The sequence below is a fragment of the Dermacentor andersoni genome, chromosome 9 (genome assembly GCF_023375885.2).
Source record: "Dermacentor andersoni chromosome 9, qqDerAnde1_hic_scaffold, whole genome shotgun sequence".
Classification (NCBI taxonomy): domain Eukaryota; kingdom Metazoa; phylum Arthropoda; class Arachnida; order Ixodida; family Ixodidae; genus Dermacentor; species Dermacentor andersoni.
Window position 1 is genome coordinate 82,394,371 of NC_092822.1, and position 25,137 is coordinate 82,419,507.

At 47.7% G+C, this 25,137-nt stretch overlaps 1 protein-coding gene across 1 annotated transcript; it reads left to right on the forward strand.

The window, feature by feature from the left end:
• The first annotated feature begins 884 nt into the window (after positions 1 to 884).
• Positions 885 to 24,240, forward strand: LOC129383918 (uncharacterized). The gene is made up of 6 exons (XM_055068940.1): positions 885 to 1,286; positions 3,059 to 3,407; positions 5,541 to 5,676; positions 8,434 to 8,601; positions 16,116 to 16,268; positions 23,953 to 24,240. Exons 1-6 carry the CDS (start codon positions 1,064 to 1,066, stop codon positions 24,238 to 24,240), a joined length of 1,317 nt encoding a protein of 438 aa, XP_054924915.1. The 5' UTR covers positions 885 to 1,063.
• The last annotated feature ends 897 nt before the right edge of the window (positions 24,241 to 25,137 follow it).

The window sequence follows — 25,137 nt, forward strand, 5'->3', positions numbered from 1 at the left end:
AGCCTACCAAGCCGTCGTTTAATGAACCATCGTGATTAACCCTGTGATAAACACAGGGACCGCACGTTTTAGATTCGCTGGTTAACCATCCGTGCGGAGTGCTTGGGCGGTGATTTTGTGAAAAGGAATAAAGGAAATGAGACCCGCCGTTGTTGCTTAGAGGCTATGGTGTTGGACTACTAAGCAAGAGGTAGCGGCATCGAAACCCGGCCGTAGCATTTCGATAGGGTTAAAATGCGAAAACACCCGTGAGCTTATATTTAGGTGCACGTTAAAGAACCGCGGCTGATACAAACTTCCGGAGTACTCCACTACGGCGTGTTGCTTAATCAGATAGTGGTTTTGTTACGTAAAACCCCGTAATGTGCTTTTTTTAGTAAAGGAAATTATATTTTCGGGCAGGGATGAGGGCATAAGGGGATATCCCAGAAGGAAACGGCTTCGGGAAGGGGGATACTGCTTCAGAGAATTTGTTTAATAGAGATGAAAAGGATGTGGTACAACATTGGACGCATTCTTGACATCTCGACCGCAGAGCGCGCAATTTAACCACGAAATAGACTCTGTACAATCTTGTCGCTATCTGTAGCCTCCCGTTCACTATTTCCAGAAGTTGGGACAAGAAATTCGGCTACAAGAAACTAAGGAACAAAGCGTAGTACCGCTGAATGTGTGACGCCCAGCTGCTATGTCTTACCATGTCCCTCTCGCCCCCTCCTCTCCCTTCTGGCGCTTATCATTGTTTTTTCTACCCTTTCATCTGACAGAGTTCTCGCTGGATGCGCCTGTAACTTTTACGTCACCGGCAAAGGACGTAAAAGCTTTACAGAAGAAATTACCCTCCCTTGCCCTTCTTCACCCCTGATAGCGATAAGTTTTTCTTGAAAGCGAAAGCAGCTGGTTTTCGTAGAGCGCGACGTCGTCCTGTCATTCAACAGACGGCGCGCAAGGCTTAGCGAGAAAATAACATTTACTGCGTTGATTCGTGCCTCTGTATAGCACGGACACACACTCCGTCTCCTGTCCTGGGCCGGACAGGGTTGTTTTCGTTAACGACGCAAGCATGGCATCATCTGAGAGGATAGCAGGCGTCAGCGTCCTCAGTTCGGGCTACTTGGCCTTTCTCCAGAGCCTATGCAGAGGAAGCAAGCCAAGCCTTGAGGATGTCACCGATATATTCAATGAATTCCGCCATTGCCTGGGTGGTGGAACGGCCGTTCATTGTCCGACGTCATCGCCGTCACCATCACCTTCCCGTGCTTCTAGTAAACGAAGCGAAAAGTATGGTAAGGACTGCACTCATTTTTCTCCGTGTTCGAGAAGAATTTTAGCATAAAACCCATATTTACGATACTTGAAGCTGGCCAAGTCGGCACGACTGCATAAAGCGATTTGACGAATTCGCAGGACACTAATATTTGCCCCCCCCCCCTTTTGTTTCGTGTCCTTTCTGCGCCAAGTCGCTTCATGTAAGCGTGCAGTGTAAATCGCACTTGTCAAGAGGTGTCAAGTGGGCGGCCAGAGATTGCGCTAGCACCTCCTGCTCGTAGATGCCGGGCTCAATATCTGTCTACTACGAGTGGCAGTAGCACGCATGTGTCCTGGCCACCCGTGGTTTTAAAGCGGTGATGCCGTGCACAAATTATGTCAAACGAGGCCAACGAGATTTAGATTTTATTTTTGCTGTGTCAAGTTTTACTGCATGCAGCAACCGTATCCACTAGACAGACACGCATTCTGCTCTGCCGTGCGCTGCCTGATTTTCTATGACCTGCCTCATGATACCCACTTCCCGCACCAGGATATCGTGAGCTTTGCTTGCAGGATCTATCACGGCAGGCAGAGCACGCAAAATCGTAATAGATCCACCCCTAGCGAACTGTTGTGACCAATACATCTGTATGGCGCTCTGTTTTTGCTATCATACCTACAGGCAATGCCATCGCTTCTGACAACCGAAGCGTATTACTAAATAGCGGCGCTGGTGGTGGCACGTTTAGGTATTTTCATAAACCATGAGGCACACTTATATTTCATTTTGAAGTTGTGAAAGCGCCCAGAAGACGAGAACGCGTAGAGAGAAGACAAGACGAAGCGCTTACCCAACTGAAAATTTTTGTCGAAAGAAACAAGTGTGTGCACGCAAAGACGGAGCAGCAGGGTTGCGCACGCATGTGAAGGATCACAGGTTAAAGCTTTCAAAGGCAACGTTAAATGTTAGAGAAAGTCTAAATATCAAGAAACTTAAATTTCTTATCATTTAGCAAGATCATGCGCAAATATTTGTTTCATTTCAATAAATTTTTTTCAGTTCTGAGTAAGCGCCTCGTCCTGTCTTCCCTCTTGGTTCTCGTCTTTGTGTGCTTGTACACTTTCAAGACGCAAATAAACCAGCTAGCCCAGTTGCCCATTCAATATACTTACGTTACGCACGAAAGAAAATCTGTGAGAATACCTTGACGATGATTGCATCGACTCACCACGGTGGTCCAGTGGGCGTTGATGCTTAATAAGCACTAAATTGCATGTTCAATTAGCCTAAAGTGTAAACCTAACCACATTGAAATAAAAAACCTATGTGTAGTAACAGAAAAGCCCGTCTCTTGTGCTTACACTTTTCAGTCTGTCGTTTACTGTTTCGTAAGCGCTGAGAAAATAAGATTATGCCAACCTTACCCACAAGTAGCACAATAAGATTTCGTACTTCGGCGTAGTTTACGGCGGCCAGTCGATAGCCTTACGATTTTCGGTGAGCGAAATGTAAATAGCACCATGACACTGAGTTTTAGAGACAGCGAAAAGGGCGCTCTTGGATTACCCTTGCGTAAGCAGGGTTTCGTTGCACCTCACAGAGAAATACTTGTTTTCGATGGGTAGGTAGACGCGATTGACATTCTTGCGCTGTACAGACTCTTGTGCGCACGCGTGATTGCTAGAATTATTTTCGCCCGTGTGCCGATAGTTGCCTACCCGTTCAAGTAATGCTTAGATGAAGAAAACTACTGCTTCGTGTCCTTGTTTCTTTCTGTCTGCCAGTCTAGTTATCCGTTCATAACAGTGCAGTCACCAACGCCTAAGTCCCAAGTCCGGATAGCCGCTGGTCCGTCACTTACAGCTTCCAGTGCGAGTGCTGTGAGCGACGATGCCGCAGGTGATGGAAGTCCAGGTGGCAGCAGTGACGCCGGGTTCGAGCGTTCCTGTACATGGGAGCCAAGCGAAAAGCCCTGCTGGATCATGTCAGACTTGGACCTGTGGAACCGCATTCTGTCCCGGGACTGCATCGAACTCCATGAGCACAAGTGGGGCGAGCTTACGCTGCAGGGGTACCTGGGCCCTGAAAGCCCGCCGAAACATCGGGACGTGCTTTCTGCCTCGTTTCTCATCCACTTGCTACTGCGGCAACACAGGTGAAAAAAACTATTTCTGTGGGAACTATCGATATTGACTGTTAATGAGCTTACTTTTTTGAAGTCCGCCGAATAGCCATGTAGTGTTCATGGAATTTGTGGTAAAACAAGGAGACGCCTGCGATGTTTCTAGTAAGAAAGTCACGTGATAAGCTACCAGCCAAGCGCGTGCCTTTTCACATTCCTTTACCCATTCCTTCCCAATTGACTCACTGGTACGGTTGCGAACTTTCCTGAATTTAGTGGTACAGTGACATTTCAATACAAGCACCGAGTTTCGACTTCACCTAGTAGGATGACCAAATTTCCCTATTTTGTTTTATATGATGGTGGACAGCTACGTCGGTTGCAAATCTTACTTTTGTTCTCTTCTGTTGCATTGTCATAACATAAAACCAGGTTTATTTTTACCATTCTAGTATTGTTGTATGCGCTAGAAACACTCGCAGTACCTCTGTTTGTATTGGCAGCAATGTTAGCCAGGCAATTACTGCCCCATTCCTGTTGTAAGCGTCACGATATGGTTGGACTAAGAAAATTCCGCAAAGACTCACGTCCCCTGGCACTGACAAGATTGGTCGTCACTTGTCGCCCCCCGTTTCTCTTTTCCTATGTCCTGACTTCATTCACTGGAGAGCTTGCAACTCTACTTACCCCCTTTCCTTTCGTGCACCCCACTCGCCCCATTCATACCAGGAATTGACATTAAGGATCGGGATCATGCATTGATGTGACAAACGATTGCAACGCCGCAAACAAGCCAACGCTTTAAGAAAAAGCAGAAGTTAGCCTGTTGTCACGTCCTACTCGAGCATTTTACTGCAATCGGTAATCACTAAGCTGTTTTAAATGCGTAAGCATTTCCCTGCCCACCCAACGAGGAAACCCGTCCTTCAGTCCGTCCGTCACGAAAGACAATCTCCTTCAAAATAGAGCCCGCAGCAGTGAGCGACTCAGCTTCGCGCTGACTGCCGCTTCAATGCGAGAAAAGCGGCGTGAACACAGCGCTCACGACTCTCGCGGCACACACCGCGCCCTACCCCTTTCACAGATGGCTTTCCAGATATGGGTCCGCGCGTCTCCGTTCAACAAGAAGCGGGAAGAACACAGGGCGCGAAGCTATCATCAGTCGGCGCTCTGTCCGCCTGGCAGATCGCTTTCAAGATATGGTCCGCACAGCCGTGCAGGACAGCCGCCGCGTATAAGGATAAGGCACTAAAGAGCGACACCGAAATAATGATAGGGGAACATGCCGCTATCAGTTGGTTTCTCTAAACGGCTCTTCCTCAAATCAAGTAGTTGATTCTGGTGTGTTACTTATGCGGTGTTACTTATGTGTGCGTGTACCTTTTTTCTCTTGCCATTTCGGGTATGTTAGGCGTGCAGTATTATCTGGTCTTGTTCTGACTCTTTGGTGTTATATCTGCTTTGCTGTTCTGTGCCTAAATCATTTGTTATTCATCAATTTTCTGCTTTTGACCCTTACCAAATTCTTATATTCAGTCACTAATGTATACGACTGTTTTTGTTTTATCGTGTTTGTGCATTGTTATGTAAGCACTTTTATGTATATCACAGCTGCGATGATTTCTCTTCAGGATCGCATTATCCATAAACAAAATAAATAAATAAAGCTGTTTAAGTGATGGTAACATCGCCAGCGTAGCCGGCACCGCCACCTGCAGTACTTCGCTTGCGTCATCAATGTACCTTGCGCCAATATGTGTAGCAGTTCGTGTCGCCGTAGCGCTGTCGTTTGTACTAGCCCGATCAAGTTTCATAAAATCGGTAGTGACAACAGGCTGCGTGGAGACGAGCAAGTGGCACAATGCTTACGCATACTTGGAGAACTCCCAGAGAAGTTCTTTGTGAATTTTTCTCATAACTTTGCTTACTGAAGCCAGACAGACAGAAAGAAAGGCGTCACAGTGAATAATCATACACACACACACGCCCGCGCGTATATATTGTGTTTCATGAACTCAACCATCCGCTTCAATTACGTACAAATATAGGATTGCAAAAAACAGAGTTCACATAACCTGTTCAGCAAAATATTTGCCGCAGCACTTCGGTCCCTGTTTACTGCAGCGAGTAGTTGGGTCGATTCCCTCTTTTCTTTTTATGATGCAGGTGCGTGACACACATTAATTTAGACATGACTACAGTCATCCTTGAAAGGCGAGTCCTCTGGCATGCCCTGAGGACTAGCGCCGTCGGTGTCAAGTTACTCGACTTGAAACCCTCCTTCCTCAATATGCGGTGTCCGGTGAGTCCCCAAAGTATCCACAATGTGTCTATGTTGTTCCTAGCAGATGTTCTTAGCCTTGTTCTCGTCGCCAGTGCACTTACTTCGCGCCCCTGTCGCGGACAGGACACGATGAGGAGGATACGACATCCTCCTCATCGAACGGATTCTAGCTGAGTTGTCTATTCGAGAATTGCGTGTTGTTGGAGTGATTCTTTCTTACAAAAAAAAAGGCAATATTTGAGAAATTTTAGAGAAGGTCATTCTTCGTTTCTATCTTTTGCGAAATATCTAGTGAAATGAATGAGGTAAATCTGCAGTCGGAGTACGATATCACCAACTCGCCCACCAGCACGTGCTCAGTACGATATCAATCGAAGTTGTTGTTGGGTCGTTACATTTCTCTGTTATAACTTAGATACTTACAAATTTGGTTTTTGTGAGACTGGTAACGATTCAGTATTTGGTGTCATCTTCTGAAAGACTTAGACATCTTCTTTTCACCTTCCAATGCTAACATGAGAGCCTCCGTTCATTCAAATTGTGCCCTGGTCGCTGTGCACCAAAAGAATGGTCAATATAGGGCGAACGAAGGGCGCTATTCCAGGTAATCAATCAATGTTTTTGTCCTCTCATGCTTGAATGCTGGCTTCCTACACAGGAATAATTTATTTAGCAAGGAATGCTAACTTGGGCCGGTTGATACGTGTTGAAAGTAAATCGAGTAACACCGCAAGACAGGACACACTGAAGCACCTGGGAGAAGCGTTGGCTGCCAACCAATTTTTATTGCGGACACATGAGCACGTTCCACCTTCGTGAAGGAAAATTGCAAATCGTTTATTTAGAAGTAACGACTGTGCATTGAGCGTGCCTCATGGAAAGCCTGCAACGAGCAGGTACTGTGAAAATGCAGAAATGTGTAGATGAAATTGTAGTTTTTGTTCTCAATCAAACTATAGGCGCACTCGGTTTTCTATTGGTCCAATAATTGACGCATTTGGTTTTCACATGTAGCAACTACGACTAGTGACTGAACTTAGGTAGATTGACCTAAAACTGCTTACATCCAATGACCGTGTGTGCTGGCTGTATGCTCCTGTTATGCGAACAGTTTATTGCCTTATAGTTCAGCGCATTCCAAGCTGGTCAAGAGGGGCATCGCAAAACCTTGTTCTCGGGATGGCTCGTTGAAGTACAATCACCGCACTATGGGCAGAAGCTTCGGTCGCGGCTGCTCAGACGAATAATGGCAGGCTTTCCGGACAGTTTGCTATCTGGCATTGCTGAATGTCTCTGAGCAGACAATAACAAGCCAGAAATCGATAAGATCAATCAAAACGGAAAAAAGATGCAACCAAGTGTTCACGCAATAGAACACAACGTCGACGTACACGGTGATTCAAATGACTTCATTTTTAAAAGCTAACTATATATTTATTGTCTTTTTCTGCCGTTTTAATGTTCAGTACTCACTCAAATCGCACTCACAAGAGTGTAGTCTGTGATGCAATAAGGTTAATTTTCGCCTATATAGGCGCTAATGAGACCTGTACCCTCAATTTTTCCTGCTAGCGACTCATTTTAATCACTAATTTATGGGCACCGCAGAATCTTCATTCTAGACGCAATTGTATCGCGTGAGCCATGCCAACTCAATCCATTTCCGAAAGGTGCAGCGTGCGGTGATTTTTTTCTTTTCAGATGCGTAGAGCAATCGGGTTAATTCTCCATTATATTCGAAATTATTGCGACCTTAACGTTAGGTCTATCCGCTGTGCTACTACTTCTCTTTTTCTACGCGATACTTATATATCTTTAAATATTGCAGCTCATCAAGACGTTGAGAGGAACGAACATGCCGTTCTTTAAGTGGTTGCAAGATACATTGATCCAAAATACACCAAACCCTTGTGAAGTCGGCATAGAATACCTCGTCTATAAAGCTTGGCAGTCGCCCATCGCTGTGATTCAATATTTGCACCCACTGTGAAAGAGCCTAAAGATGGTAGCGGACGAAGCAGGCATATGCAAAGGACACGTATTCTACTGCGTGCCAAAATTTAATAGAGGACAATGGACAGCGCATGTGTTATAAAAACGCACGAAAGTGTTTATTGACTACTAGCACCGCGTTTCATTTAAAAAAAAATTACCCTCTCATGTGGCCGCTATACAATCGGTCAAACTGGGCGGTGTGTCAAATACCGCCTCTGAGAGCATGCCAACTTATTGAACGGAGGTGTTGGCAGTCACCTAGCACCGCATTACCTTTAATGTGCTGTCAGGCCTGATTTAATCAGGCAAACTACTGAGGCCTTATCGGGACCAGTATGTGCGTAGAATCTGAGGCCTTCCGCATAGACGGAAAAGGTACCACGCGCGTGAGTGCGACATTGGTGTTGCTTTTACCTAAGGAATTTGCGTTACATTCCGGTCGATGATAGCCCCCATTGTGGGCTTTTGACAATGTATGTCTCGTTTTTCACCTTTTCCTTCACTTGAGTCTCTGCTCCTCTCCTCTTGTTCTCTTTCCAGTGCCCTTATATATTCATGTACGCGATATAGATGCGTTCACATTACGCGCTTCGTGCGTTTAGCCTCTGTGTGCCATGTGTCTTGCCCTGTTACTTGGTCTACCTTGAAATGTACGAAGCTTAAGCGTATGGTATGAAATGGCACAGTGCAGCTTTGAATGGGCCATACTAGAAACTGTGCAAGAGCGTTAGAGCTCATTCCGTCGGTATCAACGCCCTTATCGCTCCCTTGCTATCACAGGTGTATTCGCCGAAGAAGAGCGCTTGGCCCCGGGCGCTAGTCGGCCTGACGAATCTCAACCACCTATGCCTCTCTAGCGTCTACTTCTGCGCGGGAATCGCGCGTACGCTCGGTAGCTACGTGGAGCAAGCCACTGCTCTTGACACTCTCCTTTTCATTGATGTCAGGGTGAGTATTGCGCAGCAAAAAAGCCGTGTTCATCAAATTTGAAAATTGCGCACTAAAGGCGCGTTTTCAAGCGTTTTCGTTTGATTATGCAACGTGTGTTTAAGACGGAATCACTTATATGAGTAAATGTGGCGGTGAGCTATAGTATGCCGTGTTATAAGCTTCTCCAAAGAAAACACGCAATGGCTTGTAAGCTACTCAAGCGTCAGCGCAAACCACACCTTCTAACTAAAGTTGAAAGTTGGGAGAAAAATGCATGCATTTGGATTCTTGCACCCCGATCGGTAACCTCTATTCAGTCATTTTTTTGCTACATTGCGGGGATATCATCACCGCACTCTTTCAGCTCTCGCTAGTGTATTTGATCTGATTGTGAATGAAGGAGTTTAAGGCGAAAACCATAAGTGGCTCATGCATCCAAATATCCATTGTCTGTCGTTAAAAAAAAAAATTACCTTCCCATGTTATGGCACCAAAATTGAACGTGCCACCCATGACCATTACTGGGATTCGAACCCACGTCCCTTGGTAATAAATCAGGCAAAGTTAATTAAACACCCGAACCCACGACCTTTGGTTGGAGTCAAAACCACGTCCTTTCGTGGGACCGAAATTCCTTTGGCACTAATGGTGCATCACTGATGGTCGAACCAAGTTTTCGTGTTATTTAAGGCGCGGATAATCAAGACACAATTAATTAGGACCAATTCAGGCACGCGATGAAGCGACATTTGGTATTAGTGAAGGAAGAGTTCATTAAGGCGCACGTAATTTAGATAGTGCACTTGGACCCATGGCATTTGATGGGAATCACAACCCACTGCGTTTAGTATTCAGGCGAAGTTAAGGCAATCGAACCCACGGCCTTGGGAGAGCTGAATCATCTAGTTTTGGTGGGACCAAAATTCAATGGCACATCAACTGATGTTGCCACCACTGGTGGTCGCACCGACGACATTGGAGTTAATAAAGGCAATGTTATTAAAGACACTCGAACCGTGAACCTTTGGGGGACTAAGATTTTATGGAAACCGAAATTGATGATGCCACCATTGATGGTCGGACCCAGGACCGTTGGGGGGAGTTGAACCCACGACCTTTGCGGTTAATTATGGCGCAGTAGTTTAAGGTACTCAAACCCATGACTGTTGGCGGGAGAAAACAATAGGAAATAACGCATTCCGATGAGAATGTTAATTTATGTATTCTTTTGTGAGCGCACAGGCTTTCGCCTTCATCCTCTTTAGCGTATGTGCTAACGTGACTTTAAACTTTCTTTCCAATACAAAAAGAAAATTGCTATGCACAGTAATAAAAAATGGGTGAAACATTGCCTAATCAGCAAAGCACAACCGAGATGTGTCATCTAATGTCATCTCACCTAATGTGCCGGCAATCACGTCGTCAGCCGCCTCAGAAGTATCAGCCAGCACTATTCCGCCGCTCGGCAAAATGAGCCAGCAGTCCTCCATGCCTGGGCTCTAGGACATCTAGTGCCTCGGCTCGGGCAGAGAAAGCCGAAACACCCGCGAGTGTACACCATGAACGAGCATCCAGCGCCTCATCGGAGGTGATGGATATATCGCCAAACGCATCGGCGTCCCAGACGCTGGAGGGAGGGCGCAGCTTTCCGGAGCGTGCCGAAAAAGAAAACACCACTTCGCTGGGCCCGGAAAAGACCCTGTGTAATAACAGCGCCAGCGTCCACGTCTTTCGAAACCGAGCGTACGAGCCAGCCAAGAATGAAAGAGCGAACACAAAGCACAGCGGCGGTTGCGCGAGGAGGAAAGCGGAGGAGGAGGCTATGGCGAACGAGTAGAAAAAGTGTAGTACCGCGCAAGACGGGCTCTGAGGCGGCGATGGCTGTGAGATGGTGCCAGAGTAGCATGCGTCGTCTGTTCACCGATGACGTAACCGATACCATATATGGAAACAAAGCGCTGCATGGGCAGAGGTCTGTCTGCGGTGGCTGCTATGAAACGCGCCCTCGCGTCGCCCACGCGCCGCCCCTCGCGATCTCCCAATTAGCGAGGCACTTGATCCACTCTTTGCTCCATTTGTAACGTGCTGCACGACACATATGTATGCATGTATGTATGCAAGTATGCATGTGTGTGTGTGTGTGTGTGTGTGTGTGTGTGTGTGTGTGTGTGTGTGTGTGTGTGTGTGTGTGTGTGTAACGTGTTGCACGACACGTATGTAAGAAAGCACCTATAGAGCTGCGCTCAATATTCGCATGGTGAAGTAGTGTAACCGGTGGCGACGTTTTACTCTTAAACAGACAGAGCAACGTTATATCAATATGAATACACAAATATTATACCGCAAGACCAGGGGTCTTTTCCGCAATCTCGATGACGTTAAATAATTCTTACAAAAGCGTAATCTATAGTTGCTGCATATTCAAGAGGCACATCTGAGACCCACGCAACGAAACTTTCTTCGTCAATGCACAATTTTTTTAAAGGCGGTATACTAACACTTGCGTGCTGCTCTTCGGCCATAACTAGCATGTGTGCCAATAAACAACCCTCATTCATTCATTCATTCATTCATTCATTCATTCATTCATTCGAAAAGGTGGTATAGCAAAAGCCCCTGACAAGTCTGCAGGTTGTCGACATGTCGCCCATCGGACGACCGCAGGCATTGCCTGTTGGGTACTTCTTTCAGAGCGCAACTCTTAAAGTGGCCAACACACCCAATTCGCGATGATAATACATATTGTACGAGGTAATCCTTGTGCGTTTAAGAACACGTTGGCAACATTTTAACGCATTTGCGCCAGCAGGTGATTTGTAAGTTAATCTTTTATTACACTCGAACGCCATAACAGTAGAGAAACACTGTCACGCTCGCGAGCTGTGACGTCACAAGCTGCATGCTTGCCGAGCGAGCATGTGTATCCCGGCGAAGAATCCATGTTTCAGCTTTGCGCGTATGCGAGAAACATCTGCTTCGTTCACCTTACCGTTGGAATTGTTCAAGTTGCAGCGGCTGAAACAATGCCACAACGGTGCCCGTGTAGCGCTGTGGGCTGCCAGAGCGAACGGAGCAAGGAGTGTTCCGTATCGTTCTTCAGGTTCCCCAAGGAGCCAGTGAAGCGTAAGGCTTGCGAGATGAATGTGGGCAGGGAGGACTGGCGCTCATCTGACGATTTTGTGTTTTTCTCGGTACACTTCACGCCAGACAGTTACTACGCCGATTTGCGCCTGCTCGCCGAATTTGGGATACCCATGAAAGAGCTAAGGCTGCGGCCAAACGCGATACTAACCGTGTTCGCGCACCAACCCATCCGGCAGGCAGTGCCCCGGCCAAACATCAGCCTTGCTATTTTTCTTCTACCAATATCGGGTGCAATAAGGCATCTTGAAGCAAAAGTTCAGCCAAAGCGTATGTTGCGCAAAATCCTTGCGCCGCGGGGACATGTGCGCGGGCATTTGTTGAAAATGCCGCATGCAACTACAGAGGAACGCGCGGCCACTTAACAAAATTGTAAGTTTCTTGAGTACTGATTCGAGAGACATGCAGGCATGGAATGCATGCCAGCAATCTACGCACCGAACAATTAGCAATGTGCGAAGTAGAGCCAGGCTTCATCTTCCGTGAATGGCTAGTTAAGCAGCGCTGCTCGCATGAAATATTTTGAAATTGAGCGATAAAGCTGCAGTACTTAAGAGCACGGAAAGGCATCAGCAGCATTTCATGCAAGACCAATGCCGCCGTCTATGTTGACCATATTTACTACGCCGTTTTTGTCCATAGCCTCCAAGACTTGCGCGCACCAGCGGGCGGGTGCCAATCTCGAAGGATACGTTTCTTCACTTGTGCTGGTGGTGATGGGTCAAAGTCAAAATGCGCAGCCAGTACGGAGCCATCGCCATTTCTGCTGCTCAAAGATTCGTCACTTGCTTGTTCACGCGAAGTCGGCGGTGTGCCAGGCAATAGGTGAACCAAATACACGGCAACCAACAGTAACCATGCTCCGACCTCACGTGGAGCGGTGGCTGATTTTGTAGCAGACGATGGCACGGTTCCATGCTGCACATGACGTCACACATGGCATGGTAATATGATGGATCTTAAAGTAGCCCGCTCTATGGGACCTTGCGACCCGTAGCTCGCAGGACCTTTCAATAAAGTTACTCCATCCATCCATCCATCCATCCAAAGCCGGCGAGTTCTAGCTCACATTCTGGACAGACGGGCTCAGTTTCCCCAGTTTACCCAGTTTTTACACGTGTATAGCCATAACAAACCCTCTACTACAATTTTTCGCGGAAACCTGGAAATGTTTGTAAGTGTGTCACGCCCACTTTATTGCCCATTCCTGTGGCGACCATCAGCAACGGCGGCAGCATAACCGAGCGAACGAGCACAACAGCGAAAGATGAAAGGGCGAACGGGGAGTGGCAGGTGAAAGACGCAAGCCGCGAATGGCGGAAACCAATGAGAGCCGCCCCTTCAGTGACGTGCGCGCGGGAAACAGGTTTCATGCTGTCCTGCCTGACTGTTCGATGCGTACTCGTAACTCGTCTCAGCCGGTCTTGTTTCGTATCGTTTTCTGCTCGCGTAAGCTCTCGCTCATGCTTGTTTCGTTTGCTTGGTTTGGTCTCCGCGCTTGTTTCGATTATGGTTTCCGATTGTATTGTAGTCCGATTTTACGCGCGACTTGAATTGTGCAGTACTTTCGGAAGCAAGCCACACCAGCCATTACAACGGAACCTTCGACGAGCCATATATAAAAGCCGATGTGCTTGATCCGCAGATCAGATTTTCGACGAATGCCGACTCTGCTACATGTCTCTCTCAAATTCTTTGGCTCAATATATCGTGAAATGAAAATACGTGCAGAGCTGCGCTCAAGTATTTTAATAAAAGTGGTAACCGTAGGTTTCATATATACATACCCCCAATCACATCGGTTGAACATATATTTATATACTCATTATTCAACGTCAGAAACCCTGCATTCTTGCCGGTTATTTTAACGCTCACAACAGGTTGTGGGGAGACTCGCGATGCGACGGGACAGGCCGACTCCTAGAAAACTTTCTCGTGCACATATGTGTGTGGTTCTTCTATAAAAAGAGATCACCCCATCACAATCCTCATAATGATTATTATTCTTCAATAGGCTTGTCGATTGGCTCTGCTACTCTTTTCCCTGACTTAGAATGGCATGCAAAGAAAAATTAATTTGGAAGTGACCACTTCCAGTAACTCCAAACTTGGCAACACAACATAACTCCCTTCCGCCTGTCGCTCCCTGGAAACAAGCCTCGGCTTATTGGGAATGTTTCAAGAAATCCACCTACTTATAACGTATTCTATAATTCTAGCATGGAACATGCTGTATCACATTTTACCACTTCTATCGTTGACGCACTGAATATTTCATTCTTCGAACAAACTGTAATTCGTGCAAAAGGAGAGTGCCCTGGTGGAGTGATGATTGCGGAGTGGCACGAATGAGATAATATAAAACTGTGGGCAAACTAAGTCAATGTCCTACTGTTGATATTTTGTCGAAATTATACGTGTCAAATCACAGGGAAGAATAGCGCAGCAAGAGGCAAAAAAGGGAAGCTACGAGAGGTTTATTTTTGGTACAAATTCATACACTCAGGAGACGAAACATTTCAGCAGTGTTTGTTTAATTTTTTTCTAACGCAGCGCTTTGACATTATCGCTTCGCAAAGTCACGAAATCATTGAATGCCGGAAGGACGAAGTGTAAGTAAATCCATGTACTAACATTGCCATGTCGACTGAACTGCTCTGCTTGCAGCTTCCATAGACACAATCACCACAGTTCCCTCAAGTAATTGTATGAAACTCTGTGGGAAATTTCTCTGTCCTCGATGCGTTCGGAATGAAAAGAGGTCTCGAAAAGTCCGCAAGGTTATTCATAGTACTCTCTTGTGGAAACGGCTTGAGACTAAGCGAAGGCCATTTACGCAGACATTTGCTACAAACAAAGTTAATAATGCTAACGCAACGTCAAATTTAGTTAGAAACGGGCGGCTGGGACCACTGCCGTTTCTTACTTAAACTATGTGAAGCACTCAAAGACGATGACGTTCAATATGTAAAATAGTATTTGTACGCTCAACGCTGCAGGACGTTTAGCGTTCTGCGCACGCGCATTTCAGTCCCACTATTCTGCTAAACCCGCTATTACTCTAAACACTCTAATCTCAGATGTTCTCAGGAGTCCTCCGTTTCGCTACGCTAGTTTTACATTCGCATGCTAAATGATTCCGTAGGGCGAAATTGGATACTAAGCGGAAATGCTTTCCCACAGATAGAAGCACGGACCAAAGCGTTAAGAAAAACGAGAGGTGGACTTATCTAGCAATGTATACAACAAAGCGCCACTCCTACTCAAGTTGGAGTGGGCGTGGCAAAAGCTCACCACTGCCACATTTCACGAAACCACATTGAAGTATGCACAGCCTCCTTTTAGCCATTTGAAGTTTTTGACTTAGCGGGGCTACGCATTGTACCTTCGTTTGGACGCTGCGTCTGACCTTGCAAGCGTCATTGCATTGTTTCCTATAAAACACATACACCCATCAGTAGGTTTTAAACAAGGCTTCATAAACAACACTGAAGTTTCCCGTGATGTAAATTCCGAAATAGAATGTTGAATATGCATTTCAACTTTGACGGCTCCGCATCGCGATGGATTCCAGGAAATTATATGCGTGCTTTGCCGTCCTTCTTTCAGCTCCCGAGAGATTCACTGGACAAACAATTACAGGGTACGGATTACGCGAGAAATGTGTATTTAAGCACAGCAAAAACACTCAGTTTGGGGATCACTATCTAAGTCACAAAGGCTATACGAGGGACGGAAACTTCTAATTAGGTGCTGTGTGCCATGGGTGTGTGTAAGTCCAGCTTTTTGAAAAATACCGTGTCCCGTTACCTTCCGTCATCACCTGTGCATTTTTTGTTAGTTTAGCAGGATTTGGCGCTGCCGCTTACTCTTCACCCTTTCTTAGGCTGCATCGCAGGTTCTGAGGGGATGCAAGAGTTAGTCTTTCTATTTTTGTATGCAAGCATCGCTTACTGCTAAAAATACCAGGGGGAACTGTGGCACTGCGATAATTTTTCTGTCATGGAAATAATTGGTTACGACCTGAATATGTCTGATCTTCTTGCTTGTAGCTTCAGAAGTTCTTGAGACTTTGTTTACTCCGTTTATCTTCCTTTGTTTTCCCAAATTGCGAACCATTATTTTTTAAAACGAAGGATGCAACAAGTCCGCGCTGATGCGTCATTATAGCAAATAATTGTATTTGCAACGAGCAAAATTGTTCAACAAGCTAGTTTGCGATGTCGCAAATGTGTTTGAAGACGTAAAGATGACGTTTATACAAATACATGTATTATTACGTTGCTATCACTCTCATGCTGGATGAACCACCATACTTGCAGGTGCTGTAGTAACTTTACTTTTACAAAGTTCTACGACATGTGTTGTAACGCTGTAAACGGGACGCGCAGGCTACTGACACGGAGGCTGCAATGTTCCTGGACTACTTGTCTCGCAACCGAAGTGTGAAGGTCCTTTGCCTGCAAGAGGCTTTCCTGACAGCGCGGGAAGGCCACGCTCTCGCAGACGTCGTCCTAAAGCATGTGACCCTTCGTGATCTCAAGGTAAAACGGAGTGGACGACTATTTTCCAAAGCCCGACGTAGTGCATGCACCGACTGTCCCATCCTTCGGCGGAAAATGTCACTAAAAAGCGAAGGTTCAGGAAAAAAATGAAAACTAGCCAAAGAGCAGGCAAGCAGCCAACCTCAAGTTTTAGGCGCCAAACACTCTCGAAAAACGGCCGATCTGGCGAAAAGTAGCAAAAACCGGCCACGTCTGTCTCAGCCTTTGACTGAAACGGTGTTGTGCTGAAACAAGGTGACTTTAGAATACAAGGAAACGCTACTACTATAGACACGACAGCTGTTGCGGGCAAAATGAAAGTGCGGTAATGTACGATTCTGCTATTTCTGAAAAATAAGCACCAGGCATATTTGTCAAGCCGACAACTGATGCAGAGTGTAGAGACACAAAGCCCCTTTAAAGCACCGTAGAGTCTAGGTGACACTACACGAGCAGTCGCATGTCCCATCAACACATCTGTGCCGGCCACGGTAGGTATGTGGCTATAGCATTGCTCGACGTCAGGGGTTCAATCCCCTCCACGACAGCAGAATTTCGGCGGGAGCAAAATACAAAAACGGTGGCGCACTAATATTGGTGCACGTTAAACACCAGGGTATCAAAATAATCCAGAGTCCGCCACTATTGCTTTGTGTGTACCCAAAGATAAAATTAAAGTGGGGAAGCCCGCACCACCAGTAAGGTATAGCAGGCATAAAAACCAATAAAAATAAATGAACAGGGCAAGCCGATGCTACCCCAAATAAAATTTATCGAAAGGCCAATTAGCGTAAGAAAAATGAAATCGGAGGCAAGCCTGAATATGTTATAACAAGAAAAAGGTGGGTATCGTAGAAAGAACAGGTATTTCAGCGCGTTGAGTATATATGTGCTCCTAAAGAAGAATCGCGCAACGATGGCGCCGATCGCTCTTTGGGTAGGCCAGAGGTAGGCAGTTGATGCCAGACAATTGATGATGATGATGATGATGAAAAACGTTTATTTGCTCTATTTTGCAGTGATTTTTGCGGCTTCAGATGGAGTCTTCCATCTTCTCTCCACGGTCGGTTCCCCTAGTCCAGGGCTCCGCTGAGGGTAGCTGCCCTGCGTGCACGCCTTACTAGTCCTTGTTGGACTTTCAGGATGTCGCTGGATAGCATCCTCTCCCACTGTTCCGCACTCGGGTGTTTTATTATGGCTAGCCCATCTGTTTTCTGGCAAGCCCATGTGGTATGGTATAGGGTTGGTTTGTCTCCACACCATGGGCACTTGCTCTCGTACTGCGTGGGGTAGATCTTGCTTAGCATGTTTAGGCACGGGAATGTTCCCGTTTGTAGGTGTCGCCATGCTACGGCATCTTCTCTATTTAGTTGTTTGTGAGGGGGCGGGTATTTTCGTCTGATGCCTCTGTAGTAGTTTAGTATCTCTGAATAGCTTTGGGCTACCGGCTCGGGTTCCTCAGCGGGGTCGGGCTTGTTGGATGCTCGGTTTGTTGCGTGCCCTCGAGCTATCCTATCCGCCTCCTGATTTCCCGTAATGTCGGTATGTCCCGGCACCCAAACTATCGTGTGTTTGGCCTGGTTGTTGACGGTTTTGCCACTTGAGCGGAGGATGCGGAGCGCACTGTGGCTGATTCTGCCATTTAGGTAGTTGCGGCATGCTGCTTGGGAGTCTGTGAGTATGGTTAAGGACCTGTTGGATCGGTAGCCCTCCGCTGCCACTAGAGCCACGGCTGCCTCTTCGGCCTCAACTACCGTACAGTTCCGAATTGATGCGCTGGTGATTTCTTTTAGGTCCGAGTTGATCACCGTTGCGATTTTGCTTTTCTTGTGGTTTCTGTCCTGAGTGTAGGTAGCGGCGTCTACGTCCACTGTGTCGTGTCTAGTTGCCAGTGTTCTTTGTACATACTCTGCTCTTGCTTCTCTTCATGGCATGTGTAGGTTCGGGTCCATATTGCTGGGTATCGGTGCTACTTTGATGGTGTTTCTGTATTCGTCCGGTATCGTCTCCGTGCTTTGTGTCTCCTTTATGGTAGCTTCACCACCGTATCTGCTCAGGAGTCTTCTGCCCGTTGCCGATAGCTTCAGTCTTTGCATTTGCGCGATTATCTGCGCTTCTTCAAGCTCCTCGAGGCTGTTGTGTAGCCCCAGGGCCAGGAGTTTGTCGGTCGATGTTGACTGCGATAGGTGGAGCGCCGTCTTAAAGGCTTTCCTCAGGATTGCGTCCGCTTGTTGCATTTCGTGCTTCGTACAGTGGTAGTACGGGAGGCTGTAAGTCACTCTACTGACCACCAGGCTTCTGACCAGGTTGAGTGTGTCTGCTTCCTTCATGCCGTGTCTTTTCCGCGAGACCCGCGTTACCATGCGGGCCACTTGGTTGGCTGCAGTTTTAAGTAGTGTTAGGGTGTGGGTACATCGTTGGTTCGATTGTATCCACATTCCTAATATCCTGATGAGCGTCTTCTCCGGGATTGGCTGTCCCTCGAGGTGGATGTTCAACTTCATGTTTACTTCCTCTGGGACGGTGCGATTCCTCTTGCCTCGCCATACTCTTAGGAGCTCGGACTTCTCCGTTGAGCAGGCTAGACCTCTTGCCTTGACATACTCCTCTACGCATGTCGCAGCTTCTTGTAATATTTCTTCCTTTTCCCTGAGTGAGCCTTTGGTGACCCATACAGTGATATCGTCGGCGTACATGGCGTGGCGTACGCCGTCGATTTGGTCTAGTTGTCGGGCCAGCCCAATCATGGCAACATTGAACAGGATGGGTGAGATGACCAATCCCTGCGGTGTTCCTTTGGGGTGTTGAACTTTTCGGATCTCAGCTCGCCCAGGCCGATTATTGCTGTTCTGTTGGACAAGAATGCCTTGACGTAGCTGTGTATTTTCATGCCGCAATTTAGTTTGTCTAGTCCTGTCAGGATGGCTTCGTGGCTTACGTTGTCAAAGGCGCCTTTGACGTCCAGTGTCATGATGATGTGCTCTCCGTTGAGCGGGATATTGCTCAGTACCTCTTCTCTGATTTGCAGGAGTACATCTTGGGTCGAGAGCCTGGCTCTGAAACCAAACATGCTGTGGGGGTACAGCTCGTTTTCTTCCATATGATTTTGTAGCCTCCTCATAACCACTCTCTCATAGATCTTGCCTAGTCATGATGTAAGGGAGATTGGTCTGAGGTTTTCTACTTGAAGTTTCTTGCCTGGTTTCGGGATCATGATGACTTCCGCGTGTTTCCATTCTTCTGGTACTGTTCCCGCTTGCCAGTGTCCATTGAGGTATTCTGTTAGCTTTGCGACTAGCTCGTCTCCGAGGTTGCGGATGAGCGCGTTTTCGATCTTGTCCGCACCTGCAGCTGTGTTCTTTGTTGCGCTTCTTATCGCCGCGTACACCTCTTCCCGGGTGATGGGTCTATTCAGCCTTCCATTTTCTTCTCCTTTGTAGCGCTCTGTGTAGGCTGCTGGGTCGCCGTCGCCGTAGCACTTTTTGCGTACTTTGTCCAATAGTTCCGAGTCTGTTCCCTCGTACTGGTGCACCAGTCGGTATATGACCTTGTTGTTTTCGGTCTTTGATTTTGCCGGATCTAGGAGTGCCTTGAGTATGCGCCATGTTTTTGCAGTGCTCAAGGTTCCGTTTAGAGAGTCACTAAATTGTTGCCAATTTTGCTCCGCTAGCTGCGCCGCGTACTCTTCTGCCTTTTTCGTGATTTCCGCGATCTTTAGCTTGAGCTTTCTGTTGTATTTCTGTCTTTTCCACCTTTTTGTGAGCCCCCTTCTGGCTTCCCATAGTCTAGAGAAGTCTAGAGTACACCTCCGGTGTCTGCGGCGTACGCTCAATTTCTTTGGTGAATTTGCGTTGTTTCTTTGAGCATGTTCCCCCAGTGTGTTATAGATCCGATGCTTTTTATTGTATCGCCACATGCTTCTCTGAACGCTTTCCAGTCCGTTATGTTTGCTTTCCCTATCTGTCGTCTAATTTTGTCTGCTATTGTGATTTGCGTCTTTAGGATATAGTGGTCGCTACCTAGGTTTTCCATTAGGTTGTCCCACTCCGCTTGCCTTGTTCTTTTGACGAACGTCAGATCGGGGCAGGTGTCCTTGTTCACGCTGTTCCCTATTCTCGTAGGGGTATCGGCTTCCGTGATGAGTTCCCACTCGATATTGTCAGCTGCCTTGGTTACCGCTCTTCCCTTTTGATCCGTTCTCGTGTATCCCCCGCTATCCTCTCCGGCGTTGAAATCTCCCAGTATGACTAGTGCATTTCCTTTAGCCAGCTTGTCTGCTCCTTTGAACAGCGCGTCGAATTTCGCCCTGCTTTGTCTCGGGGAGCTGTATATATTTACGATGAATATGCTTCCTCCCTTCCTTTTCTTTTTTGGTATGATCTCGACTATTACGTGCTCTACGTCTGTGTCGGCTATCCTGTCATGGCTTATGGCGATGAGGGTTTTGTTGACAAGGACTGCCGTTCTTCTCCCTTCCTCCGGATTCTCGTAGCACGTGTAGCCCTGTAGTGTTGGGGTAATCCCTGTTTCTTGTAGAGCTATTACGTCGGGTGGAGTTAGTTGTGTGTTGATGTACTGTTGTAGTAATGCTTGTTTTCTTCTATATCCCCTGCAGTTCCACTGCCATATTTCTAGATTTTCTTCTTTTTTAGTTCTTTTGGTTGTACTGCCCATCTTTAAATTTCGGGGTCGTCGTCTCTAGGACTGTAGTTTTCTAACGCCGGGCGTCTCTTTTCGAACTTGTCCTTGACGCCTTCGGTAATTTTCTGTTTTCGTAGGGTGCGGATTTCTGTTCCCTGCATGGTTCTCTGCTGTTCCATTCTTTGCATAGCTTGCTGTATTTCTGCTATAAACTTCGTGAGGTTGGCCTGAGTCATTTCGGTAGGTTGACTTTGCGGGGGTGTTGATGGCGGCCTGGGAGCGCTACCTGACCCGAGGTCCTGTACTTCCTGCATTAGTCTATTGATTTTTGTTTCCTGCTCTTCGCGCGCTCTACGGCTAATTTCTAGCTCTCGCCTGAGTGCCCTGTTTTCTTCCTCTAGCTGTTTCTCTCTATTGTTCTGGTTATTACCCGAGTGCGGAAACAAAGTTTTGGGGGGGCCTGCTTCCCAGCTCACCTTCGTGCCACTCTTGGGCTTCTTTTTCTGCGGCTGCTGCTGGCCCTCGATGGCCGGGGGCGGCAGGGGTGGGAAGGACCGGGACCGGCTCCGTGAACGGCTCCGTGAACGGCTCCGTGACTGGCTCCGTGATCCGTTCCGTGACCCGTTCCGTGACCGGCTCCGGGATCGGCTCCGCTCGCCCTCCGAGCTGAACCATCTCGGATGGCGTTGCCTCCGTTCTTTCTCCCTGCTGCTGCGCTGCTGCTGCTGCGACTGGTGCTGTAGACCTCGCAGTTCTCTGGCTTTCTTTAGGCGATCCTTGCAGTCCCTGGATCCGGTGGCATGGTCGCCTCCACATATCAGGCACTTGGTTTGGCATTGGTGATTTTCCGGCGGATTCTGCATTCCGCATTGCCTGCACGCCTTGGCGTTTGGCGTCGGGCAGACGTCGGAGCGGTGGCCCTGTTGGCCACAAATGTAGCACACCTGCCTCGTCGGCCGGTATGGATAGCATCTAAACTCTGCGCCCGCAAAGATCACGTATTTCGGTATGATGGAGGCGTCAAAGGTGATGACCGCCGTTTCCGATTTTCCTAGCATTCTTGCGGTGAGCACCACAACCCCTTGGATGCGGACTCGTATCTTCGCCTTGAGCATTTCCGTTGGTGTTCCCGCGGGGACTCCGTGTATTACGGCTCGCTTGACGTCCTCTGGCATTGCCACGTATCTGTTGACCTCGTAGGCTTGGCCTCTGACTCGTAGGTTGGTTATTCCGAGCATCATCGTCGCTACTTCCTCGTTCGAAGTACTTGCTATGATGATGTTCGATCCTGTCCTTAGTCTGACTATGAAGTCTTCATCCTTGAATTTGTTGTTGCATGACTCGATGATGGCTTGCACGATTTCTATCGCCTTCAGTGCTTTGATTGGTAGGCCATTCTTTGGTCTGATAATAATTTTGGCGTCGCCCTTTGAGAGCGGTGGCAGCCTTTGTCGCGGCTGTCGTTGTTCTTTGTGCGCAGCTGGCGCGCCAGCTGTCGTTCCGCTCGCACCACCTGCTGCCGAGGCGGCCGGCGCCATCTTGTTATTGTTCTCGCCGCTCCGGGTCTTGTTCGAGTTCAAAATGGCAGCGTTCCGCGATCCGCTCCTCTGCTGTTTTTTCTGGCGTTTTGAAGTATAAATCTGCCATTGCTCCGCCGTATCGTATGTGCTTGACGTACCTGGTTGGTCATGCTGCATGGCGGCACCCTCGAGCTCTCCGTCTCCGGTGGCTTCGGTGTCGGAGTGGCCGCGGTAGCGATCGTCGTCCATGTCTTGCGTTTCGGGCGGATCGTTGGTGGGTCCGCTCATGAGGGGCTTGAAGTTCGGTGGGTTCGAGCAGCATTGATGTCAGCATAGGCCAGCAAGACTGTCACACCAGGCGTCGAGAAGGGCCCGCCCTCTTCCGCCACTATTTCGTTCCTCACAATCCGATTGTGGATTTAGCAAGTACAACTCCGTAATTATACCATCACTTCTGCTGCGATACGATTTGCCATGTGATGCAATGACAATGGTCAACCATCTCATTGGCTATAAGCAATGGCGCACAACGCCAAAGCAAACGCGTCTCCCTGTGTGTTTTGTGTGCTACGCCAACAATCAGCAGTGGTGGACGAAAGGTAGCATTTAACATCAACTCATTACTCTCATATTGCATTAAACGCTGAAGAAATTGAATATTCGCAGTCAACATCACCGCTAATTATCATCACTAAAAGCAGCAAACACACAGGAAGCTTCACTTCTGTTTTCACAATGTGTGTGATCCAAATAATTTTTTTTTCTCGTTCACTTTGGAGTTTATCGAATACACGAATGTTCAGCCGCAATGAAGTGCTCAGATTTTATTCCACAGTACACTCTAGTCGAATCACTGTTCACGGCAGGCGCATGTTCTACAAAGCAGTGTCAGTCGGACTCGTACCCTGTATTAATTAGTTGCCTCCCTACTAGGGGCAAATTTGCCTATTTCTTTTTATCTACTGGTCGCCATTCATATTATACTTGATCAGTTTTTCTCTGGCCGCTCAAGTGTGATGTACTACCGTACCCCTATGTAATGTTCGCATACGATGTTGAACTCCCTTAAATTCTATGAATGAAAAGAAGTGGCTTTCATTGCCAATATGTGGGATTGCCGCTAGGAGTTTCGCGGTGCACTGTGGCTTTATTGCTTCGTTTCATTTTAAAACTTCTGCCAATGTATCATCGGATTTCAGAGACTGACACCGGCTGCATCAACATGATTAGGGAAGTAATACCGAAACAGCCATCGCAGTGCGAAACGAATTCAGCATTACCTGATTCAAGCTCAGAGTAGTTTCTTACGGCCACCAATTCAAGGGCATATGTACGCTGGGTGGTGAATTAGTTGAGAAACGCACACTTTGGTGGATTGGCGGACGAATGCATTTGATAAGCATCCCTTTTAAACGGTATCATGGTGAGTGCACCCAAGCTTGTTACTTCGCGGCCGTTATTAACGTGCGCGCCATCTGTGGTCAAGAAAAGCTCATAGCGCGCACATACGCACACTGCTGCAGGTGACGGGCACCCTGGCTTGCACCCCTTCGGCCTTACTGGACGCGGCGGTGCGAAGTCCGACTCTGACGTCGCTGTCGGTGCACACTTGCTTGGTTCGTGCCGTGGACGTCGAAGTTATGGCCGCCGCTCTGACGATGCGCACGCCTTTCTCCAAGTGTGGCGGAGACGTGGCGTCGGTGGCGCCGACGCTGCCGATGAGTGGCCTGGAGAGCGTGACCTTCTGTGAATGCGCGGGCACTGACCCGCGTCTTGAGCAAGCGTACGCAGACCTCATTGGAGGCAAGTAGTGTCCTCCAGTGCTTGCGACACATTTACACGTATGTCCCCCCGTATCTCTGCAAGTTCCGGTTTGCCCCTACTTGAGCCTTACAGGAATGTCATTCATTGGTCTAGTAGTATTGCGGAATATTGTTTTGATACAGACACTCGAGACGAAATTTCACAACCGCTGTCGGCGCCACTGTGGTGTGCAGAGGGTGCTATGGTGTATGCCCCACTCACCGTGCATTGGAGGTGTCATTTACTGTGGATGCGATGGGGAGCCGAAGATGGCGCCTTGAGGCTCGCGGTCTTCCGGCACGACCAGTGTTGTAGGTCACGTGATCCGGCTTGCGCTGTCGTGCGCTGCCGTGTGTTAAGATACACGTAAGCTGCTGCGGTTGGCAGGACAAACAGCCGGGAAGACTCGTAAGGTAATGCCCGCGTTCTTCCGTCGCGCCTACCGGGGGAGATCACGTAGTCTGCTCTTTTCGTGGCGTGGCACCATGAATATGACTGATTTGTGTGCTATGTTACAAGCATGCGGATAAATTATGGGTTTACCTAAATACTGCTAATCAACTGCTCGAAACCGTTATATGCGGTAAAAGTCGGAGATGGCCGAGTCACAGGCGGCAAGCGCTCTAACGTGCCTGGTTGAAAACAGGCAAGTCAATATTCTAATATAACCGCTCCCAAAATAACAAAAAAGCTTCGCTGAAAATTGGGCTGCGGAGCTCCAACAAATAAGCTCTTCTTTCTTTTTGTTTCTGGGTTGGATATTATCCAAGTGTGCCTTTTAGTGCTTTCTCTTGAGGGTGGACTCTCGAGTTCAGTGGCGTAGCTGGTCAGGTCGTGCACCCCTAGAATGTCCTCCTTTCTTCCGAAAGGGCTCACTTAAACCTACGTGCGAGCTTATGCAAGCT